Source organism: Eucyclogobius newberryi, unplaced genomic scaffold, assembly GCF_026437365.1.
Source record: "Eucyclogobius newberryi isolate DKJ021-1_F unplaced genomic scaffold, fEucNew1.0.hap1 SCAF_7, whole genome shotgun sequence".
NCBI classification, from domain to species: Eukaryota; Metazoa; Chordata; class Actinopteri; order Gobiiformes; family Gobiidae; genus Eucyclogobius; species Eucyclogobius newberryi.
The window spans coordinates 10,978,009-11,001,646 of NW_027316389.1; the positions used below are offsets into that span (position 1 = coordinate 10,978,009).

The 23,638-nt window shown below is 40.2% G+C and overlaps 1 protein-coding gene across 1 annotated transcript in view; it reads left to right on the forward strand.

Moving 5' to 3' along the window:
* The window catches only part of LOC140348668 (protein O-mannosyl-transferase TMTC2-like), a 91,092-nt gene that overhangs the window by 23,124 nt on the left and 44,330 nt on the right, over positions 1 to 23,638 (forward strand). The window contains exon 2 of the mRNA XM_072434686.1: positions 11,427 to 12,003. Coding sequence (XP_072290787.1) covers positions 11,427 to 12,003 — 577 coding nt within the window. The remainder of the gene's footprint in view (positions 1 to 11,426; positions 12,004 to 23,638) is intronic.

A 23,638-nucleotide genomic window follows, 5' to 3' on the forward strand; every position in this document is an offset into this window, starting at 1 on the left:
AAACACCCTGCCGGGCACACAGACAGTTCAAATCCTCTCGTGTAACCCCCGCGGGTCACTGAAGGCGCTAAGGATGACGCATGTGTCCTTATATCCTTCCTTCCCTCCTCTGCTCCCTGATCCGTCTGAGGTCTGACCTTAGATCCTGACGGGACGACTTCCTCCTGTGGCAGTCTGGCCTGTTACATGCAACATCTCAATACTCAGCTGTGTGATATGATTTCTTTCTTTTTTAGTTTTGGCTTATATTTCTTTGCAGATTCTTCCGGCTGTTGCTTCTCTCCTTCTTGTTCTATTAGTTTTATCTTTGTTTATGTGATGCTTTTTAGCGGCGGCATCTGATGTGGACACTGAACCTTCTTTGACTGCATCTGTTTCCTGTTGCGGAGGGCTGCAGTGGGCACGAGTCAGATCCGATGAAGACAAAATGAATAAACGGAAAGATGACTCGCGGCTTTTACCCCCGTGTTGTGACAAGAGTGACTTCTGCTCGGGCGCCTGAGCTGCTTTGACATGCGTGTTAAATGTCCCGGAGGTGTTTTGTGTGTGCATGTCGGCTGTCATTATAACTGGATAAATATGGCGCTGCAGTATTGCTGATGAAGCTCGTCTCTAAAGTGTTTAACCACAAGAGGCGGCTGATTTATATTTATCCTCAATAATTAGAAGTTTTAGGTCACTTGAATGTGTCTGAAATACGAAGAGCGTTAAGTATGGCTTGTGGAAATGGCTCCAGCAGGTCACAACACTGGCCCCTCAGTCCAGGCTCTCTCCTTTAGCCTGGCATAAAGCCCTCTTTTCTCCTCTTTTGTTGACTCTCTCAGTGTGTCTCAGGCCCAGCTCCTCTCTGCTCTTTGTCCGGTCGCTGGGGCCCTCCACCTCGCGGTCCCCTCCCTCGGCTTTGTTCACTCCTCCCACAGTGTCCCTCACAACAACAATACCAGAAATACATTGAACGTGTTTTTCTGTCACTGTGAATGTGGCTAAGTAAAGAAGGAGGATTTTAGGTTTCTCTGGAGATGTCTGTGTTCAAATACTAAAAGGCTATAAATGTTGAATTTGACTTGCAGTCTTACAGAATACTGTAACAATAATATATTAGGGATGTCTTGATATCGAATATAAACGTAAAAAGCACTATACATTTTGTTGTACTTTTTGTAGTACAGATTGAATTGAATTGAAATGATTTAATTTTGCTTCTGAAATGGTCACAATTGTTGTTTTAGTTCTCATGAATATCGTAAAAGTTATATTAGCGACCAGAAAAATCACTATTATCAGTTAATCAAATAATCTTGGCAAGGCAAGTTTATTTGTGGAGCACAATTCGTACAGAAGGGAATTCAAGGTGCTTCACAAAACAGGAAGAAAACGCATTGAAATCACAAAGACATGACACAAAATCACATCATTATTAGCTATATTTTCTATATGTTGAGTCATCCCTCAGTGACTTCTACTTCAAAAAGGATTTTTTAATCTAAAGCTTTAACTATTTTATTCCAGATCTTACTGAAGAACGTTATTCTATTTGAATTCAAGCGTGGATTTCAATGCCTTGCTACTATTAAGATCCTCAATAATTAGAAATAACTGTAAACATAAGCAAAGAAGATGTGACATTATTACTCTTGAAACGCTAACATTAGGTTTTGTCCACCTTCCAGATGGTTCTGATTAGCTTCTTTAGCCAAAAGGCCTGTTAAAGCCATACTAGTCTTATTAATGCCAGTCCACTCCACCACATGGCGCTTTGTTGTTCACTTTCAGCTTGAGTAAATGACACAGTTTTCACAAAGTCCAAGAAATTCCTTAAGAATGACATGAAGTTAGTTGAATGATGTCCACATACTAAATTTCACTTTTCCATCTGGGAGTGTTGTTTTATGAGCTGCACATAAGCAATGTCAGATCGAAGTTGTGCAGCAAGTTTGACTTTTTATGACGTGCTCTACTGCTACCAAAATGACATGTTGAAGTAACTGTCAAACACATTTAGGCTAAGCGCTTATTAAACTATTATTCAATACAGTTTAATTGTCTTTTTTGCGGGAAAACAAGCACTGCACCAGGAATGCACCAGAATATTAAGTTGATTTCATTTAAAAGCTGTCACATTTGCCTGATGAACATATAAGTTGTTGCCTGCTACTATTGGCCCTGCAACTGCCTTCGACGAATCCCACCTCAAAAACAGACCGCTAATTATGGTTAAGAATCACATAAGGATCAACTCTTACTGCAGCAACTCTTATTTCAAATAATTAGGAACACTTAAACAAGCTGCTGACTGTTTAACAATACAGACAATCCTCTCAGGATCAAGACCGTATAGATCCAGTGCGGAACCTGCCCTCCGAGAACAAGACCCGACCAAACGCATTGATTACTTCTCAGTTCATTCAATTGATTGTAGTCACTTCATCCAAGAGTACCACCAGGCTAACGATCGCGCCTCTGCAGCAAGCACACTTTAGCTTCACAGTAAACATTGCAGCATTGTCTTACAACTCATTCTCATCAAAAGCCCTAAACTGGAGCAATATGTTCTCTAGCGCCGGTTAATAGACACGTGTTTTGAATTCGATGTGACCCTACAATGGGAAGTGGAGAAAATTGCTGGAGAATGTTATTGACTCACTAAAAGAGATTAGTTGAGGAAATCCTTTTGTGTTGCAGCGGCAGATGTGATAGCGCAATACAGGAGCTACACACAAACACAGGGGTACATGCTTCCTAATAGAATAGTAGTCTGGAGGCCAATTGGAATGTAATGAAAAAGCATGTCTGAGTCAGCACATGTCAGTATAAGGAATTATGTTGGGAGATTGTTAGAATGGCAAAATAATGTATTAGAGTCTTGTGCAACCACAGCAAATATCAACTAAATATCAGGCGTTTGCAGCTATTGAACAGGACTAACAATTGAATATGTACATGAAAACATAATCATTTGTAAATCTGTTTTAGTAGCCCGGAGTAGTGTAATATTTGCATCTTAGCCTGGCCACATACATCATTTTTCTACTCAATATAAAGGAAAATTCAATATAGCAGCGTCTTGTACTGATCCTAACTCATTGTAAATCTTTTCTTATTGTGCATTAATGCCATTTAAGTTTCTAACAGATTATCACTTTCTGAATGGGGAAACTAAAAGTCCCATTAGTCATGCATAAACCGTCCAGGCCCTAGTAACACTGGTGCTGTGGTTTGTGTGAGCAGCGGCTGTAAAAGTTTTGAATGCGTAAATGAGCTGTGGCCCACCAACGCAAATTGACGCCATGTGCAAGACAAAGTATTTAAAAACAACTTAAGTGACTATATTTCGAGTTTCTCTTGGTTTATTGCACTAAGAAACTTCGGTCTCACGCAATGTGAGAAGTAGACTTTTAGGTTTTCTTAATGAGACGCTTTGGGCATGGAAACGAACAACACTGCAATGTATTTATTTAGAAGGCACTCATGTGTCTATTAGGATCACCTTGTATAAATGAATGATGAATAAAACAAATAGAGATGAGACAGTTTACCAGAGAGACTTTATCTTTGAAATCCATAAGTTAATGCTGGTCCTCATTTGCCAATATCAGATTGGAGTGTCTATTTGTGACTTCTATGTATGGCAGCTCAGCAGCTCTACTTGAGTGTTAAAGTGGCTCCTAAAGGGAATGCTCATTGCTGTGCTCCTGCTGACAGGCTTTCTGTCAATGGGAGCGCTCTGAGAGCTCAATGTGCCTTCAATTAAGAGCTGCAACTGGAGACAAAAGTTTACCAGAGCAAAAGACTGAGCCGGGCTGTGGCGATCACCTCAAACACCATTAATGAGATCACTGCCAACACACCAGTCCATGTGGTCATTCATTAATGTAATGCCTTTTTTTGTGTCTCAACATCTTTAGGCTCTCTTGATTTGGCAAATGCAGTTCAGTGATGTCTGGAAACTGTTAGAAAGAAGCTACAAGAGAAGCTCGTCTGAAAAAAAGGAAGAGAAACTAATCGATTGCAGCCCATGTGTCCCCTTTGTGCGGCTGTGGTCTTTAGCTGAGTGGACCTCCCTCTTGATTAATTACACAGACCTCCTAATGAATAGCTCTGTATTAAGGCACCAGCAGGAAACTGACTTTGAGTGAGTCATCCCATTGGCCTGTTGTGAACATATCAGTAATGCTTGATGTTTTTGGGCAGCACTTAACTCACACTTTTCTTCCCATTTCTTTTGGAATAATACAGTGAAAAATGTGCCTGTGCTTGTTTTTTGGTATTGTACAGTTTTTGGGTATTGTTAAAAAAAACAATAACCTTCATAGCCTTGAAGTGAATGGTTGTGTTGTTTTAGCTGACATGTTTTACATGTGCAGATATAGGACATGTCTGAAGGAGAGCACTAAAGATGTCTTCTCCTTTCTGCTCCACTGGTGTTTTCAAAGGCTCCTCCTGCACTTAAGCCTCATGCAATAAACATTAGAGGCCTGTTCTGTGATGCACCAGGATCAGGCTCTTTCTTCAGGCTGGGGCTCTTGAAGGCCTTCAGTGCAAAGTGCTTTGAGGAGAATGATGGTGAAATGTGCTACAGACCATCCCTTTCCTCGTTTGTCGTCTGTTTGACAGACAAGCTTTGTGCCTCACCTCCCTCACCTGCCATCAGACTGATGTGGCTCTGTCTGAACCCTTCAATGGCCGAACATCTTCTCATCCCAAACTAAACTCTTCAAACAGACTCACAGCCCCAAAAGGTATGGATTTTGTCCACAGAACTGTCGCAGAGCAGTCTGGTGAAAGGGCAGCACTCAGAGCAGAAGAGGAGGAACAAATCACACACATTTATTAGCGCGTAGCCTAAAGGTCAGCGCATGACAAAAGGCGTCCTGTTGTGAAGAGGAGAGCCGTGGAGTGCCCCTCACAAAAACAGGCATTAGACATGGGTCAGGCCCAGAGGAGACATGCTGTAGCTCTGCTCTCCAAACAAAGGCCTTGTTTGTTTCTGCAGCATTCATTTTATTGAACCGGTTTAGTGAAATGTTCAACCTTTTTTGTTAAATTTACTCCAAGTTCACGAATTGCTCAGCTGTGTTGTAGGTCTCTAAAACTATTTGGATCAACTTATAATTCACTGTAGGGGTTGGTGCAAAAACATGAACTCAAAGCATATTTTATCATCAAAAAAATAGTAGATCTAATTCTATTTCCGTCTATGGGGCCTTAACGAATGTAGGACCAAAGTTAAAGAGAAGAGAGATTTTCTGCCTGACTTCACTCACTCTCTCATGGCCAATCTGTGCAGGATAAAGGCAGTGTCTAATACAAAGGAGCAGTTAGTGTTTATGTCTGCAGAGTTAGGGCCTGTGAAAGCGCATGTGTGAGAGGCCTACAGGGCAGACCAGGCGGTTCTCTGCTGCTCGAGCCTTGATATGTTGACAGATTTATGAAATACAATAATCTGAATATATATCACTGTGCTCCACTCTGCTCAGGCAGCTCCTGTAATTGGACCTTACACCTGGAGCTCACTATAAACATCGCACAAGGTTTTATTTGGTCTGAACTGTGGCTTTGACATTTAATAATGTTAAAAAAAAGCAGGGAAAACTTTCAATGTAACCTGGTCCATATATCCTGGTTTTAAATGCTTTTTGTAAGCGTTTCCTGTGGTTTTGGACCTGTCCGAGGTCTTTGGGCCTCTGTAGGACATGGTTGCATTGAGGTTGGACAATATAAAGCATTGCCCTAGCAGGTCCCCCATCTGCCAGCCTGGTTTGGGTTGAAGAAGTGTGGCCAACCAGTTGATTGGTTGGTTCATTTGGCCAGCCGATTACCAGAGCGATTGTCATTCCTGTCACGTTCCTCCATGTCAGTTTTCTACCCCACAAAGGGCTGATCAGTGATTGCTACTGCCATCTGGAGGACGGAGGCTGATTGTTGCGCTGTGAGTCATGCCAACAACAAGAAAGGATTATTATTCCTTCTCGAAGACCCTGTTTGTTGTCAGAAATGTATCACAGCCTGCCGGTGGTAGATATTGACCAAAATCCAAAACGTCCAAGTTTCACCTCTTACTATTTTTGTTATGTATGCGACCAGCGAAGAAAGGCTACAACATACAGTGACATCCTCAAAATGGCGACGACAACAAATAAGTCATGTGACTGAAACCCATGAATAGGCTATTGTTACTATTTGAATACATTAACTGCTGTAAATTGGCATTTTTTGTCATGGACCATAATCCTCTTTGGCAGTTCTTGTTTTTTAGCTGTTGCAACATTGGCATTTCCCCATTTTGGGACAAATCTAACGGTTATACTTTTTTTATTATTTCATTCAGTCTGTTCTATGCACAGTGAAGCAATGTTTGGAAGTAACATCAAATTCTGTTATGAGCAGTGCAGATTGTGGGGATGTTGAAGGCGGAATGCTTTCCAGAGCTCAGTTCAGCTCCAGGTCTAATTATCACAATCCTGACCTTTCTCCTGCTGTCTATCACCGCCCTCTCATCCCTCTTCTCTCTCCCACCTCTCCAAATTGCTCATTAGTTACAGAAAATGAGCAAAACATAATTCAATCTTGCCCGAAACCAAGGCTAATTGTATGAAACCTCCATTTCCCTTCTGTCTGTTATAATAGTGGTGTATTACAGCTTTGCTTTTGTAAGAGTATTACTATAATATCTGGAGACAGAAACACCCCAGGCTGTTTTCATTTGTTAAAAACTGTGTAGTCTACAAATCACAAATGCCAAACAGATAAATGAAGCCATTCATTCTCAACAATGAGGATTTTACCCTGGCCTCTGTGGTGGCAAGTTGGATACAGTCCATTCCGCAGACCATATTAGTCTGGATCGGATCCAAAAAAAAAATCTTCCTTGATATCCTTTATTTCTACTGCCAATTCAATTTCAATGCATCTAAATCCAGTCTACCTTTTAATGTTTGATTTTTAAAGTCCTTTTTTACTATCGGGAAGGACATCAGTTGATTCCACTGGTTCTGTCGACTTACAACATGACAAATGACTCTTAATGTTGACTGCAGAGAGAATGATTGAACTAGTCTGATCAAGGTTATGATAAAAGGAAATTGTGTCCTTCCTGTTTGACTGGTCCATAAAATTGCCCCGTGGACCTTTTTTAGTTTCTACTCGGACAACCTGACCAAGATTTTAACTGGTATTTTCATCAGGTATTGGATGATGTTGTGCAGGACGACTGTGACAACCCCGGCTGAATGCAATGTCTCTATTTTGTTTATCATTCTCGGCATCGGTTTCCTCTTTTAGAATACATGCAGAGTGGTGAATAAAAACAACTGTCAAAACATTTTCAAGTAGTTGGGTATGAAATGTGGATCCATGCCGCTAATGAGCTGCAGGCATGCACATGGGAAGAAAGATTAGACAAAGGGGCTTGGTGGAAACGCAGCCCCGGGTCTCTCCGTGGGCAGTCCAAAAATACCACTGGGCGTCTTTCAGACATCAGAGCTCGGCGATGACATGGAGCTGGCAGATATTCCATCACGTTCTCCAAGCACCGTCACGGCTTCATTTGCTAACGGGATTGTACGATGGTTTGATCTCTCATAAGCAATGAATAATAATGAGTCAAGTGCTCATTGATGGGTTTCAAATGACATCACGACCTTATATAGACTGATATGGGGGGGTTGTTATGTTGTGAATGTAAGGGCCTAATCAGTAATGGAGCTGATCGGGTTTAATGTTTGTCGATTGCAGTGTGATCTGTTGGGTAAAGCTGGGTCTTGCCCTTCATCTGGGAGTTTTACATCATCATATCTGAAAACCACCAATTTGAATTCCTTGAAAGAAGCGTTTCTTCTAACTGCTAAATTGATTGAAACTGAAAAGCCAGTCATGGTTTTCAAGATCTGAGGATTGAGAAATCTGATATTCTGGTCATACATGGCTTGGTTTTTGTGTGGTTGTTTTATGTTTGAAATGTATTGACCAGATGTAAAGTAGAAGCCTTGATGTTTTTGATGTTCAATCTTCCCTTATTTAAAAAAAATAAATACAAAATGTGTACAAGAATAACTTGACAAAAACATTTTCTTGGTTATAATGCAAGGCACCAATAAAGAGATGAACTATTTTAACAGATGTCATAAAATCGTCCTAGACAATTCACCAACCAATGAATTAGAGAACTCTGAGTCAGGCTTCTGATATGAACAGCACATGTTCATATCACATATCTTTGTTCAGACGCGTTGGATATTTCTAAAAATACTTAGCCGTGCAAACGTTGTTAACAGGTTTGGAGTCAGTGCAGCTCCGCTCGGTAGTCTTGCACAAATTATAATATATTAGAGATGACAGCCTGTGACAGACGGGTTTGTGTGATGGAGATCCAGGCTGGCTGTGGTGGGACTGATGGTGGCAGCGCTAAGGAGATGATTGAGGAAGAGTGAAGAAGGAGTTAGATCCTTTTCCAGGGGCTTCTCTTGTTAGAGGTCACATGATCCTCTTCCTCCCCAGTCAGAGCTCAGGCACGCAGGCTTAATGTGCTCCAGCCACACTCCAGCTGCCCCGTGAAGGGTCTGAGCAAGAGGACCTGCCTGGATCACTGCAGATTCACTATGTTTAGTAGATTGATTGAAGCTGATATTTAAGCTGATTGAGCAGTGTGTGTTGCAATTATACATATACATCAATTAAAATGCAAAACTATATTGTATAGTATTTAAAAATACTTGTTTAAAAGGAAAGGTAAATGACACATAGCTCTAGGGGTGTGTGCTTTTGACAAACATGAATACATCAATATATTTTTTACATTATATCGTTATTCAGACGAGATAATATTTTAGCAATGCACCAGGAATGTGCAAGAATGTCATGGTTCAAGTATCGCACAAAACCATCACCATTGACTATAAAATTAACCACATAATGGCATAACTATTGCTACCCTTCTCTGGAAGATTACTGATATTTCTGCTCATTTTCTTTTTAATCGGCTCTTTATGCTTTCATCTTTAATAGTGTTAATTACAGATATCTTTATAATTATATATTATATAATTTTGTTTTGTATATCTCCCACATATACGTAGCTCTATGGAATTTATATTTAGAACTGTATTTTTAAAAATGATTTTAATTTAAAAAACGATCGAATATTGGCCATCCCCAACATTATGTTTCTACACATTTCCCACGACTTTCAACTTCACGCTGAATCCATTAGGCATTATGTAATCCGTTTGTAGTAAACACTAACATAAGCTCTTTTTTTCTCTGTGTTGCCAGAAAATGGGTTGTGTGGTTTGAAAGTATGAAGTATCTTGACAGTGAATCCAATGCACTGCAAAGGGAAAAAACACAGACATTTAACTCTGAATTGGCTCTAAGATGCATCTTGTGGTGGGACGAAGATCTCCTTTGACATATTGTGAATCAAAAACAATTTCTTCATTTCTGAGTTATAGGCTCCCTAATCTAAACTGGGTGGGCTCCGCTAGCTTTGGGAACACACCGGAATCCAATCGTTTTCTCTCTCTGAGGTCCACAATATCTCTTTAGCTACAACTGATTATTGGCACGTCTCCTCCAATGTTTTCCCAGCCGTAGAATGGCTATTTCCTCTTACCCCCTTTCGTTTTGTGGGTTCATTGATGGTGAAATCAAGTCTCCGTGAACATTCTGCCTTTAAGCTGAGGCAGTTGTGCGTCACGTGTGTTTAAAAGAGTCAGAAGCTGTGAAAACGTTCTTTACACCTTCTCATCTGGACACAAACACTCCTGCTGTTCAGCACCTTCTCCTCACTCTGAGCTAAGCATGTTATTTGTGACCATGGTGTTCACCCCTGGCGCTGTCAGCTTCTTGTCTTGTCACAGCAAATCTAAATGACCTTGGGCTTTTGTTCGATTAAAAAAAAACAAGAATATTTGATGAACATCTGCTCAAAACATGATGGAAAAAGTTTAGATTCTGCATTGAATTGATTTAATAGGTTTTTCCAAAATTCTGCATCTCGTCTTATTAGTATAGTATTACAATGTTGGCTCCGATCCAAAAATCTATCATCCCTTAATTTGCTTTGACCCCATATGGAACACCCCCACACGTCTGCATGATGTTCACAGCTTGGGGCAAATGTAGCAGCTGCATGTTCTGTCACGCACATTCACCTCCAACATGGCTTCGAGTTAGCTGCAGCGCCGGCCAAAAGAACGAGGTAATACAGGCCAGTATCATTATGTCGCATGCACTTCATTTTGAGTGTATTTTTGAGAGTCCGTGCCAGTTGTCACCACCACACTCCACTCCGTCTCTCCGGGCTCTTTTTGCCAGCATGGCGTTCCCTTAAATGTACTTTTCTGTGGTGGAGGGCGTGGCGCTGCTGCTTATTCCTCCAGTCCGCAGCTGTACGTGGCGGTGGAAGGAGCGCTTCAAACTTGGGGCTTGTAAAGTTGTGTTTGTAAAAGGCCGTACAACTGCACATCTGTAAGGAAAATTCATAGTATTGTTTTGTTGTAACATTTAATGAGTTTAATTAGACTGAAAGAATGGCACTGCTTCCTCTACTTCGTCTGTTTTGAGCTTTATTATTATTTTATGCTTTATTGAAATTGTCACGGGGCTGGAGCAGTCGAGGAGTGAGGCAACATTGGGTTCTGAAACTAAATATAAAGCGTGGCCACAAGAAAGGCTGTCACAAAGGATTAGTTTAGTAGTTGACTAGTCTGCGCTTGTTTTTTTGATTAGGCGACTTGTCAATCAATTATTTTTTACTGGACATTGAGACTTTTAAAATACATTGTCAAGCCAAAACGGTATGTCCACATGAATTCACATTTTGCAAGTAAGGCAGCATGAATCTTTTCTATTTATGTATTTTTTTGGGTTGCTCTCTCACCTCCAGTGCACCTGTCTCAAAGGAAATGATCAGAGTTCTCGTTCATAAGCAAACAAATGATGAAATATGACGTCTGAAGGCTTTTAGATAGAAAATGTTTACAAATGAAGTGAATTACTGATGAAAACCTTAAATAGTTTATTATTCTTTGTTATAAACGGTATTTGTGAAAATGTTTACAAATGAAGTGAATTACTGATGAAAACCTTAAATAGTTTATTATTCTTTGTTATAAACGGTATTTGTGTGTGTTTTCTAGTCTGTATAGTCCAGTTAACAATTACCATGATCAAAATACGACCACATATTTTTTTTATTGTCGATTACTAGTCACAATAAGTCGATCAATCATTGCAGCCCTAGCCACAAATAACACATATTTAGTCTCATGTCGTCTAGTGAATTCAAAGTAACTGTACCAATGCTCCGCTTCTGTGTTTGGCTGTAAATCAACTACTTCAAAACGCACTTTCCTGTTGCTCAAATCCGCTTGCGTTAAGCCAGTTGGTCACGCTAATATCTCTATTGTTTCTTCTTCTCTTTCCAGCCGTGCAATCAAGACCAACCAGGACCTGCTCCCCGAAACCCCCTGGACAAACATCTTTTACGACGACTTCTGGGGCACGTTGCTCACCCACAGCGGGAGCCACAAGTCCTACCGCCCGCTCTGCACACTCTCCTTCCGCTTCAACTACGCTCTGGGGGGACTCGATCCTTCGGGTTACCACTTGGTCAACATCATCCTGCACGGAGCCGTCACTGGACTCTTCACGTCGCTGTCCCGCCTGCTTCTCGGAGGAGGTCTGTGGAGCCTTTTGGCCGGTCTGCTGTTCGCCTCTCACCCGATCCACACCGAGGCCGTGGCCGGCGTGGTCGGCCGGGCGGACGAAGGCGCCGCCGTCTTCTTCCTCGTCTCGCTGCTTTGCTACATGCGCCACTGTAAACTGCGGGGACACGCCGGGCCCTTGCGACTCTTCGCCTGGTTCGTCGGCAGCCTTCTCTTCGCCGCGTGCAGTATGTTGTGGAAGGAGCTCGGGGTGACCGTCCTGGCCGTGTCCGCGCTCTATGACGTCTGCGTTTTCCATCGACTCACCGTCCGCCAGGTCGTTGCTCTCCTCTACAAGGTAAACAATTTGCTCTCACTGCAACCTCGCTTGTTTTTTCACCTGTCTCTGATTTCCTGCTGGTTTGCCAAGAATCTCAGCTATCTGGCGCCCGGCTCTGGAAAACTGATATTAAGTCCGTGTACATTGCTCTGGGTGTATATTTAACATTTCAACACGCCTCAATGTGAAAAGCATTTGCTACTGTGCATGTTCCAAGAATGTTGGATTGTTATTAATGGGTGTCAAATGGCAGTTAGAGTAAGTATAGTACTTAATTTGGTAATATGATAGTTTTCCCTGCATTTGGTGGACATATTGGATTAGTAGAGCACAAACAACTGAGCTCAAACACCATAAAGGTGCTTAGAAAAAGTAGTAAGTTGACCCCGATGGTGCCTAAGGAAACGGTGTAATGGCCTTTTTATTGCTCGACACATGAAATAGAAACATTCGATATCCCTTTGTCTCTTTGTACTGGTTCATTTGATACGTTCTGCATGTGTAATTCTTCTCACGGAGCGTTCCCCGTTCAAGACCAATATCCTGCACCTCCGTGAGCAAATGCAGCACAGCAGATGATTCATTGGGGTGTTCATAAAATCAATACACAATAAGCAATTGCGTAGTTTGTAATGAGAATAATAAAAACACAATTATTCCTGCTGATCTGGTCTGATGGTTTTGTTTATCTTGGCTTGACCTTTGAGAAAGCTAGGTTTCTGCTGCAGCTGGAAGTGATGTGTGAAAGTTTCTCTTCTAAATTGGCAATTTTGTACAGTGAAGATGTAGATTGTACCTTCACACCTTAAGCTATAGGGATTTATGTCAGAAATGCATAAAACTAGCTCAGTTTGTCTGAAGGAGAAGTGGTATCTAGATATTGAAACTGTACAAATGTTTTCTTTCTATATCACATACATTATAATACGTTTTGATTATAGTAATACGCTGACTAAATTAATGCAAAGTTGATACATCTGTCTCAAAGAAAATGATCAGAGTTCTCATTCATAAGCAAACAAATGATGAAATATGACGTCTGAATGCTTTTAGATAGAACATGTTTACAAATGAAGTCAATTTCTGATGAAAACCTTTAACAGCTTATTATTTTTTGATATATATAATATACATACATACATATACATATATCTTTGTTATAAAAGGTATTTTTGTGTGTTTTCTAGCCTGTATAGTCCAGATGACGATTACCATTATCAAAATACGACTAAAATATTTTTTTTATTGTCTTCTACTAGTCAAAATTAGTTGATTAATCATTGCAGCCCTAGCCACAAATAACAAATATTTAGTCTCATGTCGTCAGGTGAATTCAAAGTAACCACTTTGTGCTCCGCTTCTTTGTTTGGCTGTAAATCAACTACTTCAAAATGTACTTTCCTGTTGCTCAAATATATCACATACATTATAATTAGTTTTGATTATGGTATACACTGACTAAATTAATGCAAAGTTGATAAATCTGTATTTAAAATAATTTCTTGTGAGCCCCACATGTGCTTGTTTACAACAGCTGGCAAACAGAACGAACACATCATTGAATGCAAATAAGAACCTTTTAACATAATGCAAACACTTTTTATTCACATCATTTTATCATTATGGCTGTTCTGTTACACATTCTGTCAGACGTGTTAATGTTTTGCTCTCTAGTCAGCCCCGACTCCCTTGAATCCGCACCCATCACCGCTAATGCAACAGGACGTGTGCGCGATGTGATAAAAGCCTCCAGCATCTTTGATACACGAGTAGTTATGCTGCAACGATTGGCATTGTAAAAGTGTGAGGATGAAAAGTGCGTCTGTTTGTTTCCTGCTGGTTCCTAATGATTCAAGCGTTATCGGAGCGTGTCCTCTGGAGTATTGCCCATCTATCGCCGCGAGCAGACAGACTTTCTAATGGTGTGTCAGGCGCGGCTCGACCGGAGAGGAAACAAGGCCAGAGGAACTGAAAGAGACCATGCTTCAAATCTGACACTTTTTTTTAACTTGGTGAGAATCCATACACCACTGGAGTAAATCCTGACCAGAGAAATCTACGGCTCTCATCTGTCTGTAAAGTGCCTTGTGGTTTCTGTGACTGATGGCCCTCAGCGAGCTGGCGTTTTATCACCGCTCTTAGCTCCAGTCATTTGACATTCAAAGCAGGAAGTAGTGAACGAGCCGAGTTTATCTGATAGTGGCTCTCACTCAGTTACATTACACTTTTATATCGGCTGCAAATCCCCAGCTTTATCATTGAGAGTCTGTGTGGGGTCCTGATTGAAGACAGGGCAGATTATTTTTGCTGTTGGCGAGATCAGAGCTCATTTCCTTTGGTATAACAATTCACAAAGGAAGAGCACATGCTGTTAGAACTTGTTTAGATGCAACTACCGGTATATCGAGAGGACAAAACGGTTTTAACCTGGTTAAATGTAATACTTCATACTTGTATGTTTGAATCATTTGACCATTTGAAATATAGACAAAGCATCATATTTATCAGATTGGATTTATTATTATTATTATTATGACTTTTATTTGAAAATGATGAAACAACCTTCTCTTCTAAATAAAGCTCATTAGTGCATGTTTATTGTAACAGCAGCTCACTGTGGATAACCTCTGCCAGAGTAAATCTGCAGCTCACAATGCACTGTAATTAGTGTTTTCTCAAACACTTTCCTTGTAAAGTGTCCTTAAACTGTTTACTTAGGCTGATTTTGCAGATACTGTGCTGCTGTGTTTTTGCTTCATAAGATCAGAAATGTCCATATGTTATGGATGAAAGTTCTTACAGGAAAGACTTGTGGCTGGACCACAACTAATGTGGAAAAACGGCTTTATGAGAGTGTTTACTACAGTATACAAGGCCATTAGGCCTTATTTTTGTGCGAGACACTGGAGCACATTATACTTCTAAATCGTGGAAGGTTTTGCCAACCACAGCTTACACTGAATGCCACCTTTATATTTTGATGTATGTTTATTCTTATAAATAGTGCTGTGGTTTTGATTGTGGATGTAGAAACATTAGTAATATGATATTACAACTGCAAACTGATATTCAACTTTTTTTTTTTTCATCATGCCATAGTTTGGTACAAAAAATGTTTTGAAGGAATGTAAATGACCCTTAGGCACCATTCCTCACATGTGAACAACCTTCCAACACAATACAGAAACCTGATGCTCCTAAAGTGTCATCTGGATTAAAGGGATTTTCTCAGTGATGTCACGCCAGTTCTACATCCATCATTTCTCTGAACATGGCCCATATCTTAAGGTAACAATAACATGACAGACTCTGAATCTAAAATGACAGTGTTTGTCAGAGGTATCAGACTTCCTTCCACTGAGCTGAATTCTGTTGACATCTGGTGTGCTTTAGTCAGGTCTCTGATTGTGGCTGAGCAAAAGGAATGGGACGAGTTCTCGTGCCACAAGCTCTCGCAAGATAAAACACAAGATTGTGCACTTGTGAGGAGGGCGGATTTTTATATTTTAATATTTTTTGTGTATTTGACAAAAGAACAAAAGGTTAAGCGTTGGGAAGTTACAGATCTTGAGAATTTGTTGTTCCAAATAGCTTTTCTACAATGACAGTAAAATATGCAATGAAATTAATACAAATTGTTTTGGACAAAATTATCAACTGCACAATTTATTTATTACAAATTAAGTCAAAATCTCATCTCTTCTTGTGGGCCCAAACTCACGTCTCAACTTGTCTTGTGGGATTTGCCTCGTTCCACTTCTATTGACCAATTTCCCTTTGAGTGTTTTTTTTTGTACGGTAATTAAAATAAGAGTGGATTAATGGTAATTCAAGCATTTCTTTTTAGAGTTTGTGTTTATTGTGGAAGTGTTTTGTTCATAGTCCAGTCAGTGTCCTAACAGGGGTCTCTGATCCCACATTGTGCACACAGTTGATTGCACTGATCCCTCAGCCTCTCAGTGTGCTAGTGTTCAAACATGAAATAAGTGAAGTGACTGTAACAGGAAGTGACTGGAGCAGGGTCTGTGAGGCTCGCCTCCCGCTATGTTCTGGAGACATGAGCTGCACTGACAGACCTGATGCCAACCAGATTATGCCCTGACTCTGTCTCTAACACATAAAACGGATATGGAGAAAACCTCTAAGTCAAAAAGCATATCATATTTATTTATACACACATTTATCAATGTGTTTAGCCCTAATTCAAACAGAACAGCTCCCATAGTTTTTATGCAAAAAAACCAAAAAAAAACTATGCTTGAATGTTGTAAAATTTCATAAATGTATTTCTTAACATTTCTCCAGTGTTAATCTTTCATTTTAATTGCATTTAAGATTCATAGATTCAGTGTCTCCAGAGACGAGCAGGTCGGATCACAGCCGACCCTTCTCACCCTGGACATGGACTGTTAGAGCCACTTCCCTCAGGCAGGAGGCCACTCCCCTCAGGTAGGAGGCCACTCCCCTCAGACAGGAGGCCACTCCCCTCAGGCAGGAGGCCACTCCCCTCAGGCAGGAGGCCACTCCCCTCAGGCAGGAGGCTACTCCCCTCAGGCAGGAGGCTACAGTCCATCCGGGCCAGAACCTCCACAAGTTTCTTTCCCTCTGCTGTTGGACTCATGAGCAATTTATAACAGCTTTATCACTTTAATAAATATGTCTCACTTTTCCATTTGCACTGCTAGTTTGGCCCTGTTTGACCAAAATGTAAACTGATTATGAATTACTGAATTATTAAGAAAAAGTATCTAGTCTATTTTATTTTACATATTTGCTATCATTATTGTTGTTTCATGTTCCACCTTAGCTCCGAAGCAAGTTCCTAGTTTGTGAACAATTTTTCACAATGGCAATAAACTGTTTCTGATTCTTAAATATTACACACAATTTTTCATATGCAGTAATTTCGGAATTGTTTAGTAACGTAGTCTCTTCAGTCTATATTCATATGCTTACCACGATGCAGTAACAGTTGAGCATATATACATAACACAACCATACTTGTGTGTGTCTGTGGTTTTACTCTGGGCTCAGTAAATAACATGAGTTGTAAGCCAGAACGGCACCGCTGGACTGTAAAGCTCCTCCCACGCCAAGAACCTCTGCTGTTTCTCACTGGGATTTGCTTTCAACAACAACAAAAACATTGATTATGTTGTGTTTTTGTTTTGCTCATCCATGCAGGGAGTAGACCTGTCACTAAGCATTTGAATGTGCAATATATTACTTCAGACAACGTCAATAAATGATAATATACTAACCTTAAAGCAGGAGAGGCAGTAAACACTGCTCTAAATGTGCAATAGTGTTTAAAGAAAATGAGCTGCAATAGATAAAAAGCCAAATAAGACACTGTAATAGTTAGTTCGTATCTATTTTGAGTCAGAGATGTTAATTATTCAACCCTCTATAGCTCAAATCCAATTCTGTGACAAAAACAAATACCCTTTTGTGCAAAGAAAATGTACACATGATAAATATTGAGCCCCAAAAATATCGTACCAGCTTTCATGTACTGAACTCAATATAGTAAATATGGGGACAGGATTAAGAAGGGTGATTTGACTTGGAATCAGAATCATAAAAGCTTTATTGCCATTATTCTTAGTGAAAAAAAGCACAGGCTCGAAACTTGCTTTGGTGATTCGATGCAACATACAACAATAAGCAATAATGAGGCACAATATATAAAATCGGACATGCATTTAAGAAAAACGATGTAAATTTACTAATAAGATGAAAATAGACTTAGTATGTACACAGTTTTACAGTTACATTTACAGGAGTAGTGCGGAAATGAACAGTGCACTGAGTGGTTATCGATTAAATGATAGTTAAAGTGGCAGGTGTAAAGAAGTGTGCATGAGTCCGACGACAGAGGGACGGTTAAAAATTAACTAAAAACCCATCGATACATAACTTCTGATGATGGCGAGGGAGAATAGGAAGCGACAGCCGCAGAGAGGAGAACGAGTGTACTGTCAGTGCCTGTTTGGGAGTGCGTGAAGTGCATTTGTCATGCGCTTGTCTCGCCTCATGAGCCATCAACCGCTCCGCCGCTATTTTTGGATTCAGACAAACTAGAGTTGACCCAGTCCTGGCAGACGGAGGCTCAAACAGGAAGAAAAAAAAATAGGACACAACGGTTCAATCATTCATTCTTTATTTTAGCGCGCCGCAGTGATATGTCGTACTTATTTATTTAAAGATATCATCCTTGAAATATTTAGTATTATACGTTTCTCTGGCACTCACTGCACCAGGAAGAACCGCCGAAATGCAACCGCTGATTTATTATTAAAATGGTTTGGTGTTGAGGGGTTTTCTAGTAAAAGTTGCGTTTAACATTTTCCGTTGAAACTTTCACTAACACTTTCGCCCTAGTTTTCTTTTTCTCTTTTTTTCCAAGCAGTGAAGGGATGTATATTAAACTGTTATTGCGACTCTTGTTCCTATAGCTCTAACAAACCATTTGGAACAAGGGATTCATGCATTACCGTATTTTCCGGACTATAAGTTTCACCTTTTTTCATAGTTTTGGCCGTGGTGTGACTTATATTTATACTTTATACTTATACTCCGGAGCGACTTATATGTGATATTATTTGTTATTCTCACACTTGCAACCGCATTTCATACTCCAGTGCAACTTTAATGTGTTTTTTTTCTTATCTATTATGCATTTTTTTAGCTAGTGCGACTTATAGTCCCGAAAATACGGTAATTTTTCAGAGCAAAGCAGGGTGGACCAAGACTTTTCTTCATATCTGTGTAAACCCGGGTTAACCTTTCATAGTTCAGATTTGAGTGGAGGAAATATGACAGTTGTTTGTGTGAAATGGCACTGACTTATCATCCGTTTAGTTTATGTTCATGAATTTGGCCATTTTATTTGTTTTTAGACAGAATTAAATTGAATCAAAAATGTTTATTTGTGAATATGAGGAAAAAATGCAATATACATGTTTTGTTGTTTGTCACCCGGCTCTCAATTTAGCTTTATAATCATTATAATCCTTGTTGTCAAAGAGTAATCCCACAATTATTCTCTATTTCCTGTTCGTTTGTAAATTGATGTTTTCCTTTCAGTTTAATTTGTATAATTTATTTGCAGTGGGGCTGGATTTAGAATTTTGGGGCGCATTCTTTACACATATAAAACCTGTAAAAACTGAACAGAGCATGTACCTATGAACTCAAATGTAGCTCAGTTTGAATCTACACTTTTATCTGTGTGTTTTAGTCCATGAGAATGAATAATAGTGGCTGAGTTCTTATATCCAACTTCTTTCAACGTCATTTCCCACAGTCTGCTCGGCTTTCCCATGACTTTGCCTGCACATGTGCGAATTCTTCTGTCAATCCCTGGTAGTATTGCTAGTTTGGGGGCATATAGCGGTTCTGAATTGCCTTTTCGTGCCTGGTGTGGAGCCAAGCCTTTGTAAATCCCTGTGAAGCTGGTTCTGAAAGCTCCGTAAACTTCTATTAACTGTTTCCCCCACGTTTGATCTCCGCAGTCCTCTTCCCGTCAGCGCTCCAACACTTTTAACAACCCGGATTTACCGTCAGCACCTCAGGCGACAAATAAAAATGACCTTTGTCGCAGCGAGGATTTTCTGATGATGATTGAGACCTGTTTCAAGGCCCTGTTCTACTGCAACAGGACTCTAAGCACTTGAATGTCATTTTATTTCAATATTCTGCCACTTCATCAGTTAGTTATGGTTCTATTAAGCAATTAAAAACATGAATAACTGCCTATTTTAAGATTTTATTTAAACTATCTGAAATAAGTCTGTTTGAGTGACTGTATGTTTCATTTTGTTAAAGCCCTTTTCTGATTTTGATCCAAATTATAATTAAACGTAGGATCTTTCAAGTGCATTTACTTTTATGAATAATTATCAGATTATAATCAGAATAAAGAATTAACTTGAAGCATCTCAAATTCCTCTGAGCTGGATTTCTCACACAAAAAAATTGTTATTTCTCTCCAAATGTGCTTTGCTCTCAAACCACAAGCTAATTTCATGACATTTTAAAATTCAAACATACTGATCATTTAGGACATTTCTGTTTTATAGCATATCATTTATTCAACCATGCTTTGGTTTTAATGAGTCATTGTCTAAGTCGATGGGATGATTTAGATGCAGATGTGTGCAATTTACATGTATAAACTGCTTATAAACTTCATTCCCAACACAAAAGCAAACAATAGTGTTCTCTATTTGTTCTCGTCTCTTGAAAGCTTGTTAATGGTCAGGATAAGCCGACACAAATGTCACACTCACATGTAAAACCGTTTCATGCATATTCTTACAGCCTAGCATCTGTAAAACCCTACCACAGCCAGAAACTTAACGTAACATAAAGTGTCAAAAAACAACTATTAACATACAATCTAGCTGAAGTCCAACAACTGAGCAGCATTTAACTGGTGTGGATGGAAATCTTTTCTTGGACTTTCCTGTTTTACATAATGATTTAGACAACGGATCGTGACAAAAGATCTTCCTCGATTTCCGTATCACATTAACCGCATAAACCACTCTGCTTCACAGTTGCCACACATGAGCGTGGAGGTCTGTCTGAGGTCACTGAGGTTAAAAGCTTCCTCAGTTTAAAGTCTCACTCTTGACTTCAGCAGGATCATACACCAAAGCTGTCATTATAAAGGATTTAGCTGTTCATCTTGTGCTCTCTCTTTCTGACAGAACAGACCATTGTTCATAGTTGCACTGCCTTAAACCGATTGTTTAGTTTAGTTTTCCCCCCTCCATTGTTCATTATTGCGTAGATTTACTGTATGTTTCCACAAAAGCAAAAAGACCAATACATTTAGATGAAAGCTTAGCTAAATATGAAATGATCAAGTTTAGTTTCATCTTTATTTGAAGGGACATAGTAGAAAAAGCTTCAGTTGTAGTCATCTGGACTCAGTTAGAAAAAATAGACGTTTCGACTCTCATCCAAGAGTCATTGTCAATAAAAGAATTTAGATCGAGAACTCCGATATTAATACTATTCTGTGGTAAGACCCGCCCATTGGGCGGAGCCTTCCTGAAGTAGAAAGAGTTGTTTGTTTCAACAGAAACTCCCCCCTTGTATCTACCGAGCTAGCCTATTCAGAATCTTAATGGGCTATTAGAATCCTCTTTGTCTTTGTGAGACCCTGGCTCAACCACCCTGAGTACCTGATTAGCATCTAAATGTCCTGGTCCTGGTCCTCTACCTTTCCAGGGGTTCAGTAACCCATTATAAATAACAGGGAGATAGAATCTGAGCCCTCCATTTCTGTTTAAAGAAGGTCTTTCTTTTTTAACAAAAATAGCTTCCTTGACTCCTCTTTCAAACCATCTTTTCTCCCTGCTTAAAACCTTCACCTCACCGTCTTCAAACGAGTGATTAGAGGCTTCAAGATGGAGATGCACGGCGCTCTGAGGTCCTGAACTTGTATTTCTTCTGTGCTGATAAAGCCTCTTGTGTAGAGGCTGTTTTGTCTCACCTATGTAACGTTCTTTACAACTTTCTTCACTGCATTGGATCGAATAAACTACATTGCTCTGTTTTTGAGTCGGCAACTTGTCCTTAGGGTGAACCAGTTTTTGTCTTAAAGTGTTGCCTGGTTTAAAATAAACAGGGACTTCGTGTTGTCTAAAAATTCTCTGCAGTTGAATTGCAGAGAATTTTTAGACAACACGAAGTCCCTGTTTATGGTTGAGCCAGGGTCTCACAAAGACAAAGAGGATTCTAATAGCCCATTAAGATTCTGAATAGGCTAGCTCGGTAGATACAAGGGGGGAGTTTCTGTTGAAACAAACAACTCTTTCTACTTCAGGAAGGCTCTGCCCAATGGGTGGGTCTTACCACAGAACAGTATTAATATCGGAGTTCTCGATCTAAATTCTTTTACTGACAATGACTCTTGGATGAGAGTCGAAACGTCTATTTTTTCTAACTGAGTCCAGATGACTACAACTGAAGCTTTTTCTACTATGGAACACGCCTGGACGAATGAGGGATTACACCGACATTTGAAGGGACAATGTACAGAGGCATTAAGCTTGTAGCTGACACAGATCTTGCACCCCAGTTTGTAGCTACGTTGCTCATTTCCATCTGCAGTCCCTGATTCTACATTCATTCCAACTTCTACATTTAAATGTTTAGACTCTTTCTGCCCTAGTCTTGTCTCATCCTAACACGTGTAATCGTCTGACTTTAGCAAATGTTTAGAATCCTTAAACATACTGTTGGGAATTCAAATCCCTCGTCTCTTATCTTGCCTCGTGTGTGAGCAATCAGCTTTTTACACCCCAACCAGGAGCTGCCGCTGATAAGAAACTACAAAGTGAACTCGCGGCTCATTAACCACAGGCTTGATCAGTCAAAGAGAGACGCTCGCCATGTGCAGAACGATCCATCAAACCAGGAGGTGTTTCTGCTGCTCTGATGCTTTCCAGGTCTTATAGTGAGGCTTTGAAAGCGGTTCGGCTGTGATCGGGGCTCAAAGCTGATTTCCACCGCCATTATCGGCCGTGATCGGTTATTGACTGATCAGATGATTCAGATGATTGTGATCGGCCTCAAATATCCTGATCTGAGCACCTCTAATTATAAGTCTATCAGCTTGGAGAAGCTCTGTGCGGGCAATTGAGCAGAGTAATGATGGAGAGAGGGGAGAGGTCACGCATGCACCGCTGCCTTTTACTGGATCCTCTCTGCTGCAGTGAGAGGCAGTGGCTCCAGAGACGAGCTGTTTAGACGAGCTGGAAGAACTGTTTTTACTGTGTGAGAGTCAGAGGCATGTTTCTAGCTTCTTCTACCGTATCTTAAGTTGAAGCCATTTATATCTGTATTTTAGAAACTGGGAAATGGATTCTAATACTGATTTTTAGAGCAAGTGCTTCTGTTTTCCACCAAAGTCAGAAATGAAATACCTTTTATATTACATTCCACCTCTGATAAGATGATGAGATATAGAGAATAATAGACTAGAATTCAGTTTCTCTTTATAGGTATGCAAAGCGTTGCTCCGCTCTGTACACTTTCATCTGTCACTGTTAGGAATATTGTGATGGATAGTTCTTGCTAAAAAGCCCTGTAAAATAATAAGACGTGTGACGTGCCTATTATGCAAATATCCTGTGTGTTTCTGGAGAGCTTTTCCACAAAGCTAATGAAATGACCCCTCCTTCTGGCTCTCACCTCTTCAGTTCTGACAAAGGTTTTCCTCAAAGCACCTGCCAATGTATCAAAATAAAATTGTCAATTTTGTCTAATCGAAAATGTAGTGGGGAAAGTACTGAGGCAGCCGCACCAATAGAGCTTCTGTAATTGGCCTGTTTTGCATTTCATCCCCAGGGATATTTTATTCACACGCCTCTCTCATAAAGGCCTAAATAGTTTCAATTCTAAACTGATTGCTTCTCAAACACAAAAGAGAGGAAGAAAGTGCCTCATGCCTCCTGTGGGGCTGAGCTGAAGCACTTATTTCAGACTAAACCGGATTACAGACAAAGAAAGAGCTGGACTGTGAGTTTGGATAAATAATGACTCTGGAGCTGCTTTTGGATGGTGGACGTCTTCTCCACGGGCGTCAGGAAGAACACACATGTCGGCAACGGTCTAGAGTCCAGAGCAACCGGAC